The 16,048-nt window shown below is 50.2% G+C and overlaps 1 protein-coding gene across 12 annotated transcripts; it reads right to left on the bottom strand.

Annotated features, from left to right (window-relative positions):
- Positions 1-1,967: 1,967 nt before the first annotated feature.
- On the bottom strand, positions 1,968-13,707 carry CD40 (CD40 molecule). 12 transcript variants are annotated; one of them, XM_055266339.2, is made up of 9 exons: positions 13,237-13,707; positions 9,416-9,494; positions 8,957-9,082; positions 8,559-8,705; positions 8,102-8,195; positions 4,625-4,686; positions 3,255-3,341; positions 3,127-3,155; positions 1,968-2,606 (listed from the first exon to the last, which is right to left on the bottom strand). In XM_055266339.2, the coding sequence occupies exons 1-9, from the start codon at positions 13,285-13,287 to the stop codon at positions 2,448-2,450; spliced, it is 834 nt and encodes a 277-aa protein (XP_055122314.1). In that variant the 5' UTR covers positions 13,288-13,707; the 3' UTR covers positions 1,968-2,447. The 12 variants fall into 12 exon arrangements, 11 of the variants coding, with proteins under 11 accessions (XP_055122314.1, XP_063489372.1, XP_055122313.1 ...); XM_063633302.1 differs by having other exon boundaries at positions 3,127-3,150; positions 4,585-4,686; positions 13,237-13,703; XM_055266338.2 differs by having other exon boundaries at positions 3,243-3,341; positions 13,237-13,387.
- Between the last annotated feature and the right edge of the window lie 2,341 nt (positions 13,708-16,048).

A 16,048-nucleotide genomic window follows, 5' to 3' on the forward strand; every position in this document is an offset into this window, starting at 1 on the left:
ATCTCCATCCCAGACCCACAGAATCAGAAACACGAGAGGTGGGACCTCGCAATCTTTAACAAGAACCACCTTGCAGGTGGTTCAGATAAACACTCAAGTTTTGTTGTTGTTGTTGTTGCTATTGTTGTTGTTATTGTTGTTGTTATTTTAGATGGAGTTTTACCCTGTTGCCCAGGCTGGAGTGCAGCAGCATGATCTCGGCTCACTGCAACCTCTGCCTCCCGGGTTCAAGCGATTCTCCTGCCTCAGCCTCCCGAGTAGCTGTGATTACAGGCACCCGCCATCATGCCCGGCTAATTTTTGTAGTTTTAGTATAGATGGGGTTTTTGCCCTGTTGGTCAGGCTGGTCTCGAATTCCTGACCTTAGGTTATATGCCCACCTAGGCCTCCCAGAGTGCTGGGATTACAGACGTGAGCCACCACACCCAACCCACACTCAAATTTGAGAAGCTCTGACCTAGGAGAGAACACACGAGGCATCAATAGTGTCTGCTGCAGATACTATCACCATTTGTCAGATAGGGAAACTGAGAAGTGAAACAGTGAAAGTGACTCATCCAAGGTCACACAGATGATCGGTGGCAGGCATGGGTCTTTGGTCTCTTTCCACCATACCACCACAGAATTGAACAACACTCATGCTTAGGCTCTAGATAAGAGACAAGAATTAGGTCCCAAAGTTCCCTTTCCCCGCCACCACCACTTTGCTCCACTTTCTAAACCAAAGGCCTCCACCTGGTGCATCCAAATGGTTCTTGAAGCTCTTCTGGGAAGGCTGCCAAGCCAGGTGCCCCTCTCTTGGCTCCCAGCTGCCCTTACAGCCTCCATTGGGATAAGCTCTCTCCACATCTCCCCTTGCCCCCCATCGCCCCACACCTTCCAGCCAGCAGGATGTGTTGGGGAAGTCCAAAGCAGGTTCTTTCCTGGGAAAGTTTGAGACCCCTGGGTTAAACCTCACCTCGAACCTTTGTGCAGGGGTTCTGCATGGCACTTTGCATTGCTCTCCCTTCTCCTCCTTGTCCTCCAACCTTCCTCCCCTCCCCTCCCCTCTGCTCCCACTCCATCTGCCGCTCCTCCTGGCTAGGCTCCCCCTCAGTTGGCTCAGCAGGAAAAGAGAACAGGATGGTTTATTTTTATCCTGAGATACTGCTGGGGGGAAGGGGATACCATCTGACCGAGAAGCAGTAGCTCCTGCAGCCACAGGGAGGTCAGAAGGCGGTGAGAGACCCAGGATCTCCCTGGGAAGGAGCTACAGATGTTGGTTCCAGACAGCAGGCAGATCTGGGAGGAGCTCAGAACCCAGAGTGAGGAGCTCTCAGCGTGGCACCACCAGACACTGCTGTGTGACTGTAGGCAAGTCACTTCACCTCTCTGGACCTCATTTCCACCTCTGTAAAAGAGGGAGGGATGCAGACCCACCCTGCTTGGGAAGGCTATTTTCGTGAACATGAATCAAATGGGAAGAGCACTTTGCAACCTCAATACCACATGTGAGCACACATAGAAACCACCCTGGAGGGGCAGCGGCCTGGGGATGTTCTTATTTATCTACAGAAAATGCCCTCATTCCGTGAGCCTGACAGCAGGTTAAACAGCTCATGTCACCCAGCATGTTCGCCCCCGTTTTTCTTTTTACATGTTTGATGATTTTTTAATTACATAAGCATTATGTGAATTCACTCTCCTTTTGGGAAAAAAGATGAAGCACTATGGGAAAGCCAAATCTCCCTTTAACCAACCCTCCCCCAGACCCTTCTTCCCCTCCCCAGACGTCACCAGTCTTCGAGCTGTGGGTTTTCTGTGTATCCTTCCAGAACCCTTGTTATATCAATATATGATGCATATTGTATTTATACATATATCCATAGGCAATATACATACATAAAAGCATGTACTTTTTAAAAAAGGTCCCATACCCATCATTCAGCAGCATGCTTTTTTTTCCTTACTCGACAGTGTTTTTGAGATTCTGTTGTATAAATATATTCTAATTTTATTTAGCCAGTCTCCTGCTGATGGACAGTTAAGCAGCTTCCAGTTGTTTACTATCACAAACAATGCTGCAATGGGCATCTGTGTATATGGCTTCCAGGGTGCAGGGAAGCCACCATAATGCCTCTCTGGGCACCAAACTGCTGGATCAGAAGGTCCGGTGGATATTACTAAACCATACCCCCCACCACCACCACCAAACTTCTGCCTCTGTCTTTAATACAAGTTGGGAGACTGGATGGGCTCCAGGGTGAAGTGAGAGGTTCTTCAAGGTGAACTGTCTCTGCATCTGGTGCCAGGTCTCCTGTCTCAAACTGCAGGGGTGCAGGCGGGAGGGGGGAGCTGTGCCCAGTCAGTGCCAGCCCCTCACCCTCACACCACAGCAGCAGCAGCACCAGCCTCTCTGGCCAAGTGCCTGTTTGCCCACGTGGCCACACTCCTGGGTGCGTGCAGCCTCACTGTCTCTCCTGCACTGAGATGCGACTCTCTTTGCCATCCTCCTGGGTGACCGGTTGGCATCCATGTAAAGTCTCCTGCACTGGAGCGGCAGTGTTGGAGCCAGGAAGATCGTCAGGAAAATTGATCTCCTGGGGTTCCTGCTTGGGGTGGGGGGCCTGGAGAGGCAAGGTGTGAGGTCACCCCCAGCAACAGGGGCAGCTGTGCCTCTGAGGAGCCCCTCCCTGGGAAGCAGATCCCTTCCCCAAGCCCTCTCCCCTTTCCCAGATGGCGGGTCAGTGCTGATTCCTCGGGTGCCTCCTGCCCCCTGCTGGCCACACCAAGGGTGACGAAGAGCTTCCAGAGTGGGAGCCAGTGGGCTTAAGGGGCTGCCATATTTGCTCCCACCCATTTGACCCAGGCCCAAGGCCCAAAGATGCAGCTCCCTACGTGTTGAATGCCAGGAAAGGAGTGAAGAAAAGCCAGTGTTAGGCTCTGCCAGTGGTGCCAGGGGCAGTTCTGTGGGAGATTGAGCTCTGGATGGAAGAAGCATGGTGGGTGGGGGTGAGAGTCCCCAATTCTGCTGCCACCCCACTGGCTGCAGGGACAGACTGAATCAGTTTTACTGCCCCATAGGCAACCGTGAGGCCATCTTCCCAGTTTGTCAAAACTCTGTCCCGGTTCTCAGGAGTGACCTACCTTAGCGGTTGGCTTCTTGGCCACCTTTTCTAGAGAAAAAAAAAAAAAAGATGGGGAGTTGGAGAGGCCAGATAAGAAACAGGAGGTCTCCCCTCCCTCCCCCATCACCTCCCCACCTGAGGACTCACTGATAAAGACCAGCACCAAGGGGATGGCAAACAGGAACCCGAAGATAATGGGGATCACCACCAGGGCTCTCTGCCGATCCTGGGGACCTGAAGAAATCAGGACTTCAGCATGCACCCCTCACCTGCAGTTTCTCCCTACCCTCAACCCACTGTGACTTGTCAGACTCTAGAATCCTCCAATGTCAGAGCTCATCTACATCAGAGGGTTCAAACCGCGGCCCTTGGGGAAATGTGGCTGGCAAATGTCTTTAAAGGAATCAGAACTTTTTTTAATGTTTGGAAATATTTGCCGACATTTTTAAACTGGGAGATCACATATTAAAACCTAGACATCTGATTTCTCTTACAAGCTGGGAAGACTGGGTTCCAGTGGGCAGCCTCCCCACCTGGGAACCACCTAGAAGCGAGTGGTGGCAGTGGCTGCCACCACCTGCTCACCATGCTCCCCGCCACTCCCTGCTCTCTGCCCAATGCCAAGGTCTAGCATGATTCATGTCTGCATGTTGCTTTTGGTATAGAAGAGTGGAGGGGAAAGATAAAGTATTTCTCATGCCGAATTTTTTTTTCAAAGTGGGAAAATAAAAGAAAGACCAAAAGGCAGGGTGGAGACTAGGGTGAGGCAAGGGATGAAATTGTTTCAGGACAAAATTGAAAAGGGTGTCCAAAAAACTCAGTCATCAAGGTAAACACTCTTTTAATGCCATATTTTGAAAATCATCAGGCAGACACCAAGTCAGCCAACTACGGCCTGCAGGCTGGCTGCCTATCATTTTATTGGAACCAGGGCCAGGATTAGGGTGAGGTGAGTGAGGCAGGGTCATGCAAACACAGGGTCGGATCCTGTTCTTTATTTAAAATGTTGCTATCTTGCTCATCATGGATTTCTTTGCATTAATTTTTATTTTTGAAAATATTGCATCAAAATGAATTTACCTTGATTACTACACTTTTATGGCACCTTCTTAAATATTGTGCCCAAGGGCAAGTGCCTTGCTCACCTCATTCTAGTCCCAGCCCTACAAAGAGGAAAGTACATTTTGAGAAAAAGCAAAGAGAATGTATTTTTCTTACCCCTGACTTTTTCACTGATTTACATTATCTGATCTTTGCTGTAGGCCAACCTTCTCACTCTAAAATCAAAACCTACTAAGGAAGTGCTGTTATCATCCCATTTTACAGATGAAGAAACTGAGGCTAAGAGAGGGGAAGTGATTTGCCCAGGCTCCCAAGGTAAGTGGCAGAGCTGTGATACCACACCCCCAAACTGCCTCCCCTCCCCCTTTTCCCATCCAGTGTTCCTGTGTGCCTCATCTCCCCCTTCAGTTCCCACCTTCCTAGGCTTTCTCCAGGGCCCATTGTCCAGGACTCACCACAGACAACATCAGTCTTGTTTGTGCCTGCCTGTTGCACAACCAGGTCTTTGGTCTCACAGCTATGCACAGACACGTGCACAAATGCACACACACAGAGAAAGAAAGAGATATTAAGTTTCCCCAAGCATAAGATTTCCAACTCTAGAGTGAGTCAGGCAACAATCAACAAATCCAGGTTCACTGAGCACACAAATACGTGCAACATCCTATGCTGGTTATTATAAGAATGACACAGACTCTTCTTACAGAACTTAAAAGTGCAGAGAAAAGATTCTTGCACGTCTTGAAAGAGTAATAAATAGGGGGGTCTATAATGAGTGCCAAGCTTTGTGATCTAGGTAGGCTAAAGTGAGATGGGAATGGTTCAGAGGAGACAGAATCCACCAAGGCTGGAATGAAGAAATGATGAGTTCAGCTTACGACAGGGTTACTCAACCTCAGCACCAGTGACATTTGGGCTGGATCATTATTTACTGGGGGTGTGGGGGTGGGGTTGGGCTGTCCTATGCATTGCAGATGTTCAGCAGCATCCCTGGCCTCTATCCACCAGATCCCTGTAGCATCCCTCTCTCCATTTGTGACAAATGAAATGTGTCCAGACGTTGGCAAACGTTCCACAGGGAGCAAAACTGACCCCTGTTGAGAACCTCTGGTTTAAGAGTCTTCCAGAAGGCTTCCCTGAGGACACGAGACCTGAGTGGGCCCTAAAGTATGTAAAATTTGGATCAGCAGTGCAGTCCCGCTAAGTGGGACGATGTGATGTGGGGAAATCAGGCAGGTGGCATGCAGGATGGTGTTAGGAAACTATGGAAAATTGTGTCTTTAGAACCAGATCACTGCCAAGTGTGAAGTTTTCAACTGGATTCAGCTGGTCAGTCTCATCAGCATCCAACCAGGCGATTTCACTAGTGAGAGGACTCAGCTGCCCAGAGAGCTCAGAGGAGGAGAAATTACAGAAGAGCGGCCAGCCAGGAGACACAGCAAGCATATAGATACGAGATGACGAAGACCTGGTCCAGGTGGCCCCAGGAGGAGTGGGGCGGAATGCGCGCAGGACATTGCAAAGGAAAAATCATCTCAGGTGGGAGAAAGAGAGAGAAGCTTTGAAGGAACCAGGTACTTTAGTCTTTTTTTTTTTTTTTTTTTTTTTTTTTTTTTTTGTGAGACAGAGTCTCGCTCTTTCGCCAGACTGGCTGGAATGCAGTGGCACGATCTCAGCTCACTGCAACCTCCACCTCCCAGGTTCAAGCGATTCTCCTGCCTCTGCCTCCCAAGTAGCTGGGACTACAGACGCACGCGACCACTCCCAGCTAATTTTTGTATTTTTAGTAGAGACAGGGTTTTACTATATTAGCCAGGAGGGTCTCAATCTCTTGACCTCGTGATCCGCCCGCCTCGGCCTCCCAAAGTGCTGCAATTACAGGTGTGAGCCACCACGCCTGGCCTACTTTAGTCTTACATGAGTAGAGCATTCAGGAATTTACAATACACTTTACATGTTTTTAGCTCAAGCCTTGTGAAATGAAGGTCATTCCCATTTTTCAGATGAGGAGACTAAGGCTCAGTGAGGGTCACACACTTACTGAGCTGTAATCAGATACATAAGCCAATGCACTGATTCCATTAATACTATACCACTGGTGGCCAGGCACGGTGGCTCACGCCTGTAATCCCAGCACTTTGGGAGGCCAAGGCAGATGGATCATGAGGTCAGGAGATTGAGACCATCCAGGTTAACAAGGTGAAACCCCGTCTCTACTAAAAATACAAAAAAATTAGCCAGGCATGGTGGCGGACGCCTGTAGTCCCAGCTACTCAGGAGGCTGAGGCAGGAGAATGGTGTGAACCTGGGAGGTGGAGCTTGCAGTGAGCTGAGATCACGCCACTGCACTCCAGCCTGGGTGACAGAGCAAGACTCCATCTCAAAAAAAAAAAAAAAAACTATACCACTGGTGCCTCCAGTTATCAGTCAACATTTATCAGTAAAAATTTAAGCACCTACCACCATGCATCAGGTACTGTTCCAGGTATAGGGGATGTATCAATGGAAGAAAAAAAAAAGGCCAAGTCTCTTCATTTAAGGAATTTTCAATCTATTAGGGAAAGGCAGACAGTTAAGAAATAAAGTGTATATGGTATACTCCTATTTGTGCAAAAGTAAAAGGAGGGAAATTTTGTGTGTGTTTGTGTGTGTGTGTGTGTGTGTGTGTGTGTGTGTTGGTTTGTTTATATGCAGATATGCAAGGAACAATGGCTCCCTCCAGAAAGAACTGGGAGGCTAAGGGGCAGGGATGGGAGAAAGACATCGCTTTGGCTCTTTTGTGCCTTCTGTCCATGTGCCTATCTTGCCCATTTTTAAAAATCAAATGCAAAAAGTTAATGGGGCAGGTGTTTGTTTTTTGAGACAGAATGTCGCTCTGTTGCCCAGGCTGGAGTGCAGTGGCGCTATCTTGGCTCACTGCAACCTCCACCTTCCGGGTTCAAGTGATTCTCCTGCCTCAGCCTCACAAGTAGCTGGGATTACAGGTGCCCACCACCACACCCAGCTAATTTTTTGGTATTTTTAGTAGAGATGGGTTTTCACCATGGTGGGCTAGCTGGTCTTGAACTCCTGACCTCAAGTGATCCACCTGCCTTGGCCTCCCAAAGTGCGGGGATTACAGGTATGAGCCACCGCGCCTGGCCTGGGGCCCATGTTTAAGGTATTCCAGGCAGATGAGTTTGATGGAAGAGAATGAACAGTGTGTTCAGAGGATTGCAAGTAGCATGAAGCTATGTGATGCAGGAAAGAGAGCAGGAAATGCAACAGGAAGATCGGGTGCCATGCTAAGGAGTCTTAGTTCCAACAGACAGACAGGAAGCATCTCAAATAGGAGAGTGTCATGATTTGAAAGAAACTGTCGAACGCTCATGTTGGCAAGAGGATGGAGACAGAACCAGCAGGAGGGGAGAGACCAGAGGCAGGGAGGCCAGGAGGCAGAAAAGGCATCACCCAGACCACAGTGATGAGGCCCAAACTAAAGTGACAACAGTGGAGACAGTGAGTAAGTTCCCAAAACATGTAGACAGCCAGTGGCAGGACCTGGTGTGGGTTTGGAGTTGGAGGTAAGAGAGGGAGGCCCTCAGGGTGAGCACCCAGAGCCCAGAAAGCCAGGTAAGGTGAAAGCAAGACGAGGAAAACTGAGGAGAAGCAGGAGGGACAGAAGGAAAGCTAAGATAAGTGTCCCAATATCCCGAAGATAGGAGGCTCTCATGAAGCAAGAGATCAACAGTGTCTATTACCTCAAAGAGAGAGGCAAGAAAAATGTGGAAACGTGCCTGTCTGGCTGGCCATGAGGCCACTCTGCAGATGCTTCACAAGTACATGAGTGTGTGTAGACCTCTGGGAGCAGGGACAGGACAGGTGGCTGGAGAGAATGGAGGCAGCTCCATGCCACTCTTAGAGCAGGAAACACAAGGGATGAGTGCTTATACCTTGTCCAAGGGTGACATTTTTCGAAAGCAGATGACACACTGGAGAAGAAGCCGACTGGGCAGGGCTCGCAGATGGTATCAGAAACCCCTGTAGCTGGGAGTGGGTGGGGAGGGGGACATTAACCATCACAGTGGACCACCTGTCTGGCTCGCAAGGCAGCCAGTGGCCAGGCAGGACAGGAAGAGCTCCTGCCTTGAGCACTCTTCCCCCGATGTGGTACTGCCCCCAACTGCAGTCCCCAGGACTTCTCCCATTGCCCTTCAAAGGCAGATCCCCATGGCAGAAGGCAGAACGAACAAGGTCCGGTCTGCAGCTCACGCCAGCGGGGATACCGACATAGGTTGGAGCCTCTGCTTCCTCTGCCTCTGGGGCTAAGTGCTCACTGCCCAGCCCCTCACGTTGGGCCCTAAGCTCTTCTGTCCCCCTCCAAAACTGATTCCCAGATGAGCCACTTACCAATCTGCTTGACTCCAAAGCCGGGCGAGCATGAGCGGTGCAGGACACAGCTCTCACAGGCCTCACTCGTACAGTGCCGGCCTTCTTCACAGGTGCAGATGGTGTCCGTTTCTGAGGTGCCCTTCTGCTGGACCTGAAGCCCTAGGTCTGAGAAGAGAAGGGCAGGAAGGATGGGAACCCCCTGCTGGGCCATGCTCTGAGCCTCACTCCCCACATTGCCTGCTCTTTCTTCCTCAGATCCTCTTCCAAGTAGAGATGGCAATCAAATCATTTAATGACCAGTACAGCCCGGACTCCAACTAATCAGAACAGACCCTGGCTACATAAAATTAGAATGGCTGCATTGTCGGGAATATCAGCCCGGCTCCCAAGCGTCCCTTTCCCAACAGCCAACGCACTGGGGTCACAGTATTTGTGCTGGTGGCAGCGTGTCTCTCTGTTCCAGGTGTCTAGGAATTCGCTTTCACCACAAGGAAGGCATTCCGTTTCGGCGAACTCTGTGCAGTCACTCACCAGTTTCTGTCCTGGAAAACATCAGGAAATGAGGGAGGGCTCTGGCCAACTCCATGGGTCAGACACTAACTGCACAATGATCAGGCCAGGCTTTAGGGTAGGGGATTCAAAGATGAAAGTCTTGGACCCTTCATAGTCAGGCGAGGAAGATGGGGAAGCTGGGATTCCTAGTTCAGGGTAGACAGAGGTCTACCTGGTAGGGAGGGAACCAGAACATTCTGACAGTGAAGCAGGGCTGGGAAGTGGGTCGTTTCAGATTTGAGTTTACAGTTACCATATGGGGTCTGCGCTGCCACCAAAGCAAAGGGGGACTCCATGATGGGGCTAGAGGGTTGGCATCTCACCTGGCTGGCACAAAGAACAGCACTGACTGTTTATTAGGTACTGTTTTTCTCTGCATGCAGTGGGTGGTTCTGGATGGACCTAAAAACAGAATTGTGCAATTTGAAGGGACCTTGAAATCTCTGCTGTAACTTCCTCAGCAGAAAGGTAAAAGTCGGCTGGACGCGGTGGCTCAAGCCTATAATCCTAGCACTTTGGGAGGCCGAGGTGGGCAGATCATGAGGTCAGGAGTTCGAGACCATCCTGGCCAACATAGTGAAACCCTGTCTCTACTAAAAATACAAAAAAATTAGCAGGGCGTGGTGGCGGGCGCCTGTAGTCCCAGCTACTCGGGAGGCTGAGGCAGGAGAATGGCGTGGACCCAGGAGGCGGAGTTTGCAGTAAGCCGAGATGTCCCCCAGCCTGGGGGACAGAACCAGACTCTGTCTCAAACAAAAAAAAAAAAAAAAAGACAGGTAAAAGCCATCCAGGACAGATGCTGCAAACTGAAGTGCAAGTCAAAACAGAAAGTGGAACCTGCATGATATTTGGCGTGTTTGTTTTCAAGTAAATTGCCAACTGAGCTGATTATAATCGCACCCAGAGAATCATTCTGGTATTTTTACAAAGCAATGGTACTAGAAACACTATATTCTCTGATCTGAACAGAATTCCTTGGGGCTTGATGCCTGAGTCATTTCTCTTCCCAAAAATCCCATAGGATATGGGGACTCCAGCAGCTCCCCTGGAGTCCTGAAGCAGGCTGACTTCAGCTGGCCCCAGTGCTGTTTGGGGCTATGTTTAGCACTTGGCCTCTTCCTCCTATTCTTCTGCTTCCCTTCCTGCTCCTTTCCAAAACCCATCATGTTTTCTTCCTCCAACTCCTCATCATCTGTTCATCCAGCCCTTCCCTCATAAAATGCTAGAATGTAAAGTTGGAAGGGTAAACTCACACTTTCATTTTACAGATAGTTGAGACTGAGCACCAAAGAGGAGGGTCACTTGCCCAGAGTCTCACAGTGACAAGAGTCCGAATGAGAACTCAGGTCTCAATGCTCCCTCCCTCTCTCCATCAACTTGTGTTTCATCTTCACCATTTTACTACATCCAGGTACCACCCATGCTATTAATTACTTATTGTTAATTTCAATACTTTTATTTTATTTTATTTTATTTTTTGAGACAGGGTCTTGCTCCATCACCCAGGCTGGAGTGCTGTGGCATCATCTCAGCCCACTGCAACCTCCACCTCCTGGGTTCAAGCAATTCTCCAGCCTCAGCCTCCTGAGTAGCTGGGATTACAGGTGTGCACCACTATGCCCGGCTAATTTATGTATTTTTAGTAGAGACACGGTTTCACCATGTTGGCCAGGCTGATCTCAAACTCCTGACCTCAAGTGATCTGACCGCCTTGGCCTCCCAAAGTGCTGGGATTACAGGCGTGAGCCACATGCCTGGCCAGTACATTTACTTTAAATGTAAACCTCACATCATTGCCAAGAGACAAGAACCAGTATCACTTCTCAGAAATAAAAGGTAACCCTAAAAATAAATTCTGGGGAAACAAAACAAGGTTATTAAAACCCAGCTGGTTGCTTTGCTTGCTGAAGTCCCTCCACCCCAGGCCTGCTCTTGATTTTTGTTTTAAAAGGAGGATTAGCAAGCCTTTGAGAGGCATTAACTCTATTCTAGCTCCAGAGACTTCCTCTTTGAAAAAATGAGAAAGATTTTTAAAGGAACTGTCAAGTGAGTGTATGTTTAATTCTATGTCCATGTGCTCCTTAAAATCGTCCCACACTTTGGGAACAGCCAGGGAAAAGAACACAAGTTTGAGAGTCAGACAGCTTTAGACTCCAGTCCTGACTGTGTAACACTTACCAGTTATTTTGCTTCTCTTAGCCTCAGTTTCCCTATCTCTAAAATGGGAGTAATAACGCCTGCCCTGCAGGTTGGATTGTGAAGTTAAGAAAGAATACATGTATATGGCCTAGCATAGTGTCGGGAACATAGTAGGTGCTCATTAAATGGCAATTTTAATCATCATTCATTTGTATCTGCTTGCATGATATATGGCCAGCACCCCGGCTACCTGGCTGGCTGTCCAGAATCCTACCTAACTGGTGGCTGTCATTCAACCTGGGTATCTCAGCAAATTACTTACAGAAATGTGTCTTACCCAAAATAGGAAAGGAAGTAGAAAAGGCTACTGCCCCCCAGCAGCTCATCACAAGACACCATCCTGTGAATGTGGAGCTCCCACACCCCCAAAGATAGGAAAGTCCTTGATACCATCTTCAAACACATGAGAAATAAAACCCTCCTCTAAAAGTCTGTCAATCCCCAGTTCTCACTCCCCATAGTTCTGGTCCTTCTGCCACAAAACAGCTCGGGACCAGAGCTTCGAGACTCTCACTATCTGAGAGGCAGGCTCAGGAATCAGGCGGATGTAGATTCACAGCCAGGTTCTTCCATTAGCTAGCTATGAGACCTTTGGCAAGACAATCCCCCTTTCTGAGCCTCAATTTGCCCATCTGTATAATGGGGGAGTTGTGAGAAATCAAAGAAAACAGGCAGTGTTTGGCTCAGAGCCTGACACACAAGAAGCCCTCAGTAGATAGCTTCTGACATTGTTGTCACAGTCCAGCCTCTACCTGGAGCCAAAGTTGGGAGTTATGAGGGCAAACTCTGCTCTTGAGAAGCCTGGATCACACCCTTCACCCCACCTCCTCTGGCTCTTTCTCCACTCCTACCACAAGGGCCCCCCTTTACCTCTTTCCAGCTCCACCCTCCCCCTGCCTCCCTGCTCCCTAAGAGCCATTGCTTCAGGTGAAAGTGAAAGCTCTGGGACCAAAGCAGCCTCCCCACTCCCTCTCTTCCCTTGCTGCTTCCCTTGCTTTCCTTGATACCATGGGTCATTCCTGCCCAGGCCGGAATCTACAGCCCTGGAAAGTAGGGGGAGGCCAGAGGGGCTGGGATGAAGGAGCCAGGTACTTGGGGGATTCCCAGCCTCCAGAATGAGGAACTACAAAAATACATTTAAACAAAAAGTGAGTCAAGTGTAGGCTTCTGAAAATCCCGGAGATATGCCTGGTTGACTCTGAGCCCTTCTGGTGCCTGGAGAAACCCCTGGTTTCTCCAGCCCTCTGACCACCAGCTCTGGTCAGAGCCAACCAGAACTCTGGTCTCCTAACCCTTTATTGGGTCCCATAAACTGTTCATTTCCCCCAGGGGTCTCCTATGTCATCTTAAATTCAGGACAGAAAGGCACAGCCCTGGGGATTCCTTCTAGGTTGGAACACCCAAGATAGGGTTCGGGGCAGAGGGCGATGTTAAAAGCTCCTTGCCTTCTCACAAAAGTACCTGGGTCTCTGCACCCATCTCTTGTTCCCACAAGATGCCCTGGAAGAAGGCAGCCCCAGCTGGCAAGGAGATGATAACCACTTACGGAGGCTGGCATCTGTCCACAATAAGAAGGGGACAGGAAACGGGCCAGACCCGCCCCTTCCCTTGGTCTGCCTCACTTCCCGCCCTCTGAACCCCCTACCAGTCTCCGTGTGGCCAGCCTCTGAGGCTCCCTAAACCTGTCCAGGTCGTCTAGGCACGCTTGTGCAGCCAGTGCCTTCCCTGAGCGGCCCCTGTAGGCCGCTCCCGGGACCCCAGCCCGGGAGAAGAGAGAAGCAGCCCACCCCATTCAGCCAGGAGCGGGGGCACCTTGCCCAGCTCCCACCCACCCTCCTGCCCCCACAAAAATCAGCCAGGAAGGCCTCTTCCCCGAAGTCTTCCTTCCCTTTCCTTCTCATTCCCCACTCCCAACTCCCGTCGGGTCGGGGCAAAAACAACTCACAGCGGTCAGCAAGCAGCCCCAGAGGACGCACTGCAGAGGCAGACGAACCATGGCGAGGTGAGACCAGGCGGCAGGACCACTGGGCGCCCGAGCGAGGCCTCTGCTGACTCCCCTGCCCCAGCCTTGCCCCCGCCCATGAAAGGGGCGGGGTCTTCAAAGACCAATCGCGGTCCACCTATCGGGGGGCGGAGCCCCCAGCAATTCACCGCGCAGGGATTTCCCCAGAACATTCCCAAAAGTCTAATTCCCCCAGGAGTTTAGGGACGCATCTTGCTGGGTAGGGGAGGAGGCATGGTCCCAGAGACAGCCCTTCTTCTCTGCCCCCAGGTCCCACAAAGGCCAAGCCGAGGCAGGCTAGGAGCTAGCCTGCTTCCTGCGAGCGGAGAGAGATCCCATGGGTGCTGGGACCTGCCACAGGGACCCTCACGGTTTTCCCCTCCCTGCCCGCCTCTCCGCTGCCTCTAGGTATCCTGGCAGAACCGAAAGAGGCTCCACTGCGGAGAGGCCTGAGGAAGTTCCCCCGACACCACCACGCAGAAAACGGGAAGGCCACAGCTGGGGTATGGGGAGGCGTTTCAAGGAAAAGAGTTTCCCAACTCAGAATTTCACTCTCTTTCAAAGGAAATTCCCTCGTGTGGGCGCGTCGTCTCAACTTTCCATCCATTCATCCATGCATCCATGCGTCCTCACCTCATTCCATTCCATCCCACCTCCCACCCAGCACCTGGAGACAGGCATTTATTAAGAGTGGGGCCGGGCGCGGTGGCTCACGCCTGTAATCCAGTACTTTAGGAGGCCGAGGCGGGCAGATCACTTGAGATCAGGAGTTCGAGACCAACCTGGCCAACATAGTGAAACCCCGTCTCTACTAAAAATACAAAAATTAACCAGATGTAGTGGCGTTCGCCTGTAATCCCAGCTACTCGGGAGGCTGAGGCAGGAGAATCGCTTGAACCGGGGAGGCAGAGATTGCAATGAGCCGAGATCGTGCCACTGCACTCCAGCCTGGAAGGCAGAGCAAGACTCTGTCTCAAAAATAGTAATAAATAATAAATAAAAATAAAAATAAAGGTGGGGGCCAAGTGCGGTGGCTTATGCCTGTAATCTAACACTTTGGAAGGCCAAAAAGGGAGATTGCTTGAGGCCAGGAGTTCAAGACCAGCCTGGCAACATGGCAAGATCCCCATCTCTACAAAAAAAAAAAAAAAAAAAAGTTTTAAAAGTTAGCCAGGCATGGTGGCAAACACCTGTAGTCCCAGCTACTCAGGAGGCTGAGGCAAGAGGATTGCTTGAGCCCAAGAGGTCAAGGTTGCAGTGAGCCATGATTGCAATGATTACATCACTGCACTTCAGCCTGGGCGACAGTGCAAAACCCCATCTCAAAAAAAAAAAAAAAAAAAAAAGAGAGTGGGCCAGCCTTTTGTGGCATCATAAAACACTTTAAGAGTGTTAGGAAACTCGGGACCCTCTCATTTTGCAGAAGCACACACACTTGTGCCTACGTTTCCTGGGTTCATGAAATCTGAAGACGTTCTTTTGTTTTTTTTTTTTGTTTTTTGTTTTGTTTTGTTTTGTTTTTTGGGTGTTTTGTTTGTTTGGTTTTTGGTTTTTGGTTTTTGGGTTTTTTTTTTTTTTTTGGCGGAGTCTCGCTCTGTCGCCCAGGCTGGAGTGCAGTGGCGTGATCTCGGCTCACTGCAACCTCCGCCTCCTGGATTGAAGCAATTCTCCTGCCTCAGCCTCCCGAGTAGCTGGGATTACAGGCTGGCGCCACCACGCCCAGCTAATTTTTGTATTTTTAGTAGAGACGGGGTTTCTCCACGTTGGCCAGGCTGGTCTCAAACTCCCGACCTCAGGTGATCTGCCTGCCTTGGCCTCCCAAAGTGCTGAGATTACAGGCATGAGCCACGGCACCCAACCCTCAAGATGTTCTTGAACCAGTGTTAACACTCTGCTTTGCAGCATGGAACACCTGGGTTCTGGTGCAGCCTCTGCCTCTGAAGGACTGTGTTCCCTTAGGCCTAAATTTTTCTCCAAGGAAAACTTAGGAGCTTGAACTAGACAACTGTTGAGGTGATGACCCTCCAATCTCTCAATTTCTGGGACAGGCCAAGAGGCCAGACCTCACAGATCAGGGAGGATGGAAGGGGAGGACGTTTCTAACCCCATTCTCGTGGCTTCTGCTGTTAAGGGAACATTTGCAAGTCTTGTGGATTCTGCCTCTAGGATCCATCCCTTATTTTCTGTCACCTCTGCCACCGTCCTAATTCAGAGGCTGCCATCTTTCATCTGGACTGTCCCAACAGCCTCCCTCATGCCACAGGATTTATTGAGCACCTACTATGTGCCAGGCAACTCTTTACACTGCTGCGATTCTCTTGATAAACTCCAGATCTGATCGACTGGGACACTTTCCTGCATAAAAACCTCTTTGGGTTTCCCTGCACCCTCAGGATGATCCAAATTCCTTATCCTGGCAGAGCACACCCTTCCTCACTCAGCCCCAACCTCTCTTTCTATGCCCACTTCCTGCCATGTCCTCCCATGCACACTGGCTTCAGCCTCTCCCCACTTCCCAGACACACAATCTTTTTTCCTTACAGTTTATCTCATTGCTCTTGATGTTTCCTTCCTTTCCTTCTCCTTTCTTAAACAGTTTAAATGTTGCTTGCGCTTATACCTTCCCCAACTCCCTGAGACAGAGGTAGGTACTCTGTCCCACCCTGCCTCCTCCCCCGTGTTGCCACAGCATTTAGCATGCCAGACCAAAGCTCCTTCTGCCTGGTCCCATTTGACTGTGAGCTCCCTGAGGGCA

This window comes from Symphalangus syndactylus, chromosome 24 (assembly GCF_028878055.3).
Source record: "Symphalangus syndactylus isolate Jambi chromosome 24, NHGRI_mSymSyn1-v2.1_pri, whole genome shotgun sequence".
Classification (NCBI taxonomy): Eukaryota; Metazoa; Chordata; class Mammalia; order Primates; family Hylobatidae; genus Symphalangus; species Symphalangus syndactylus.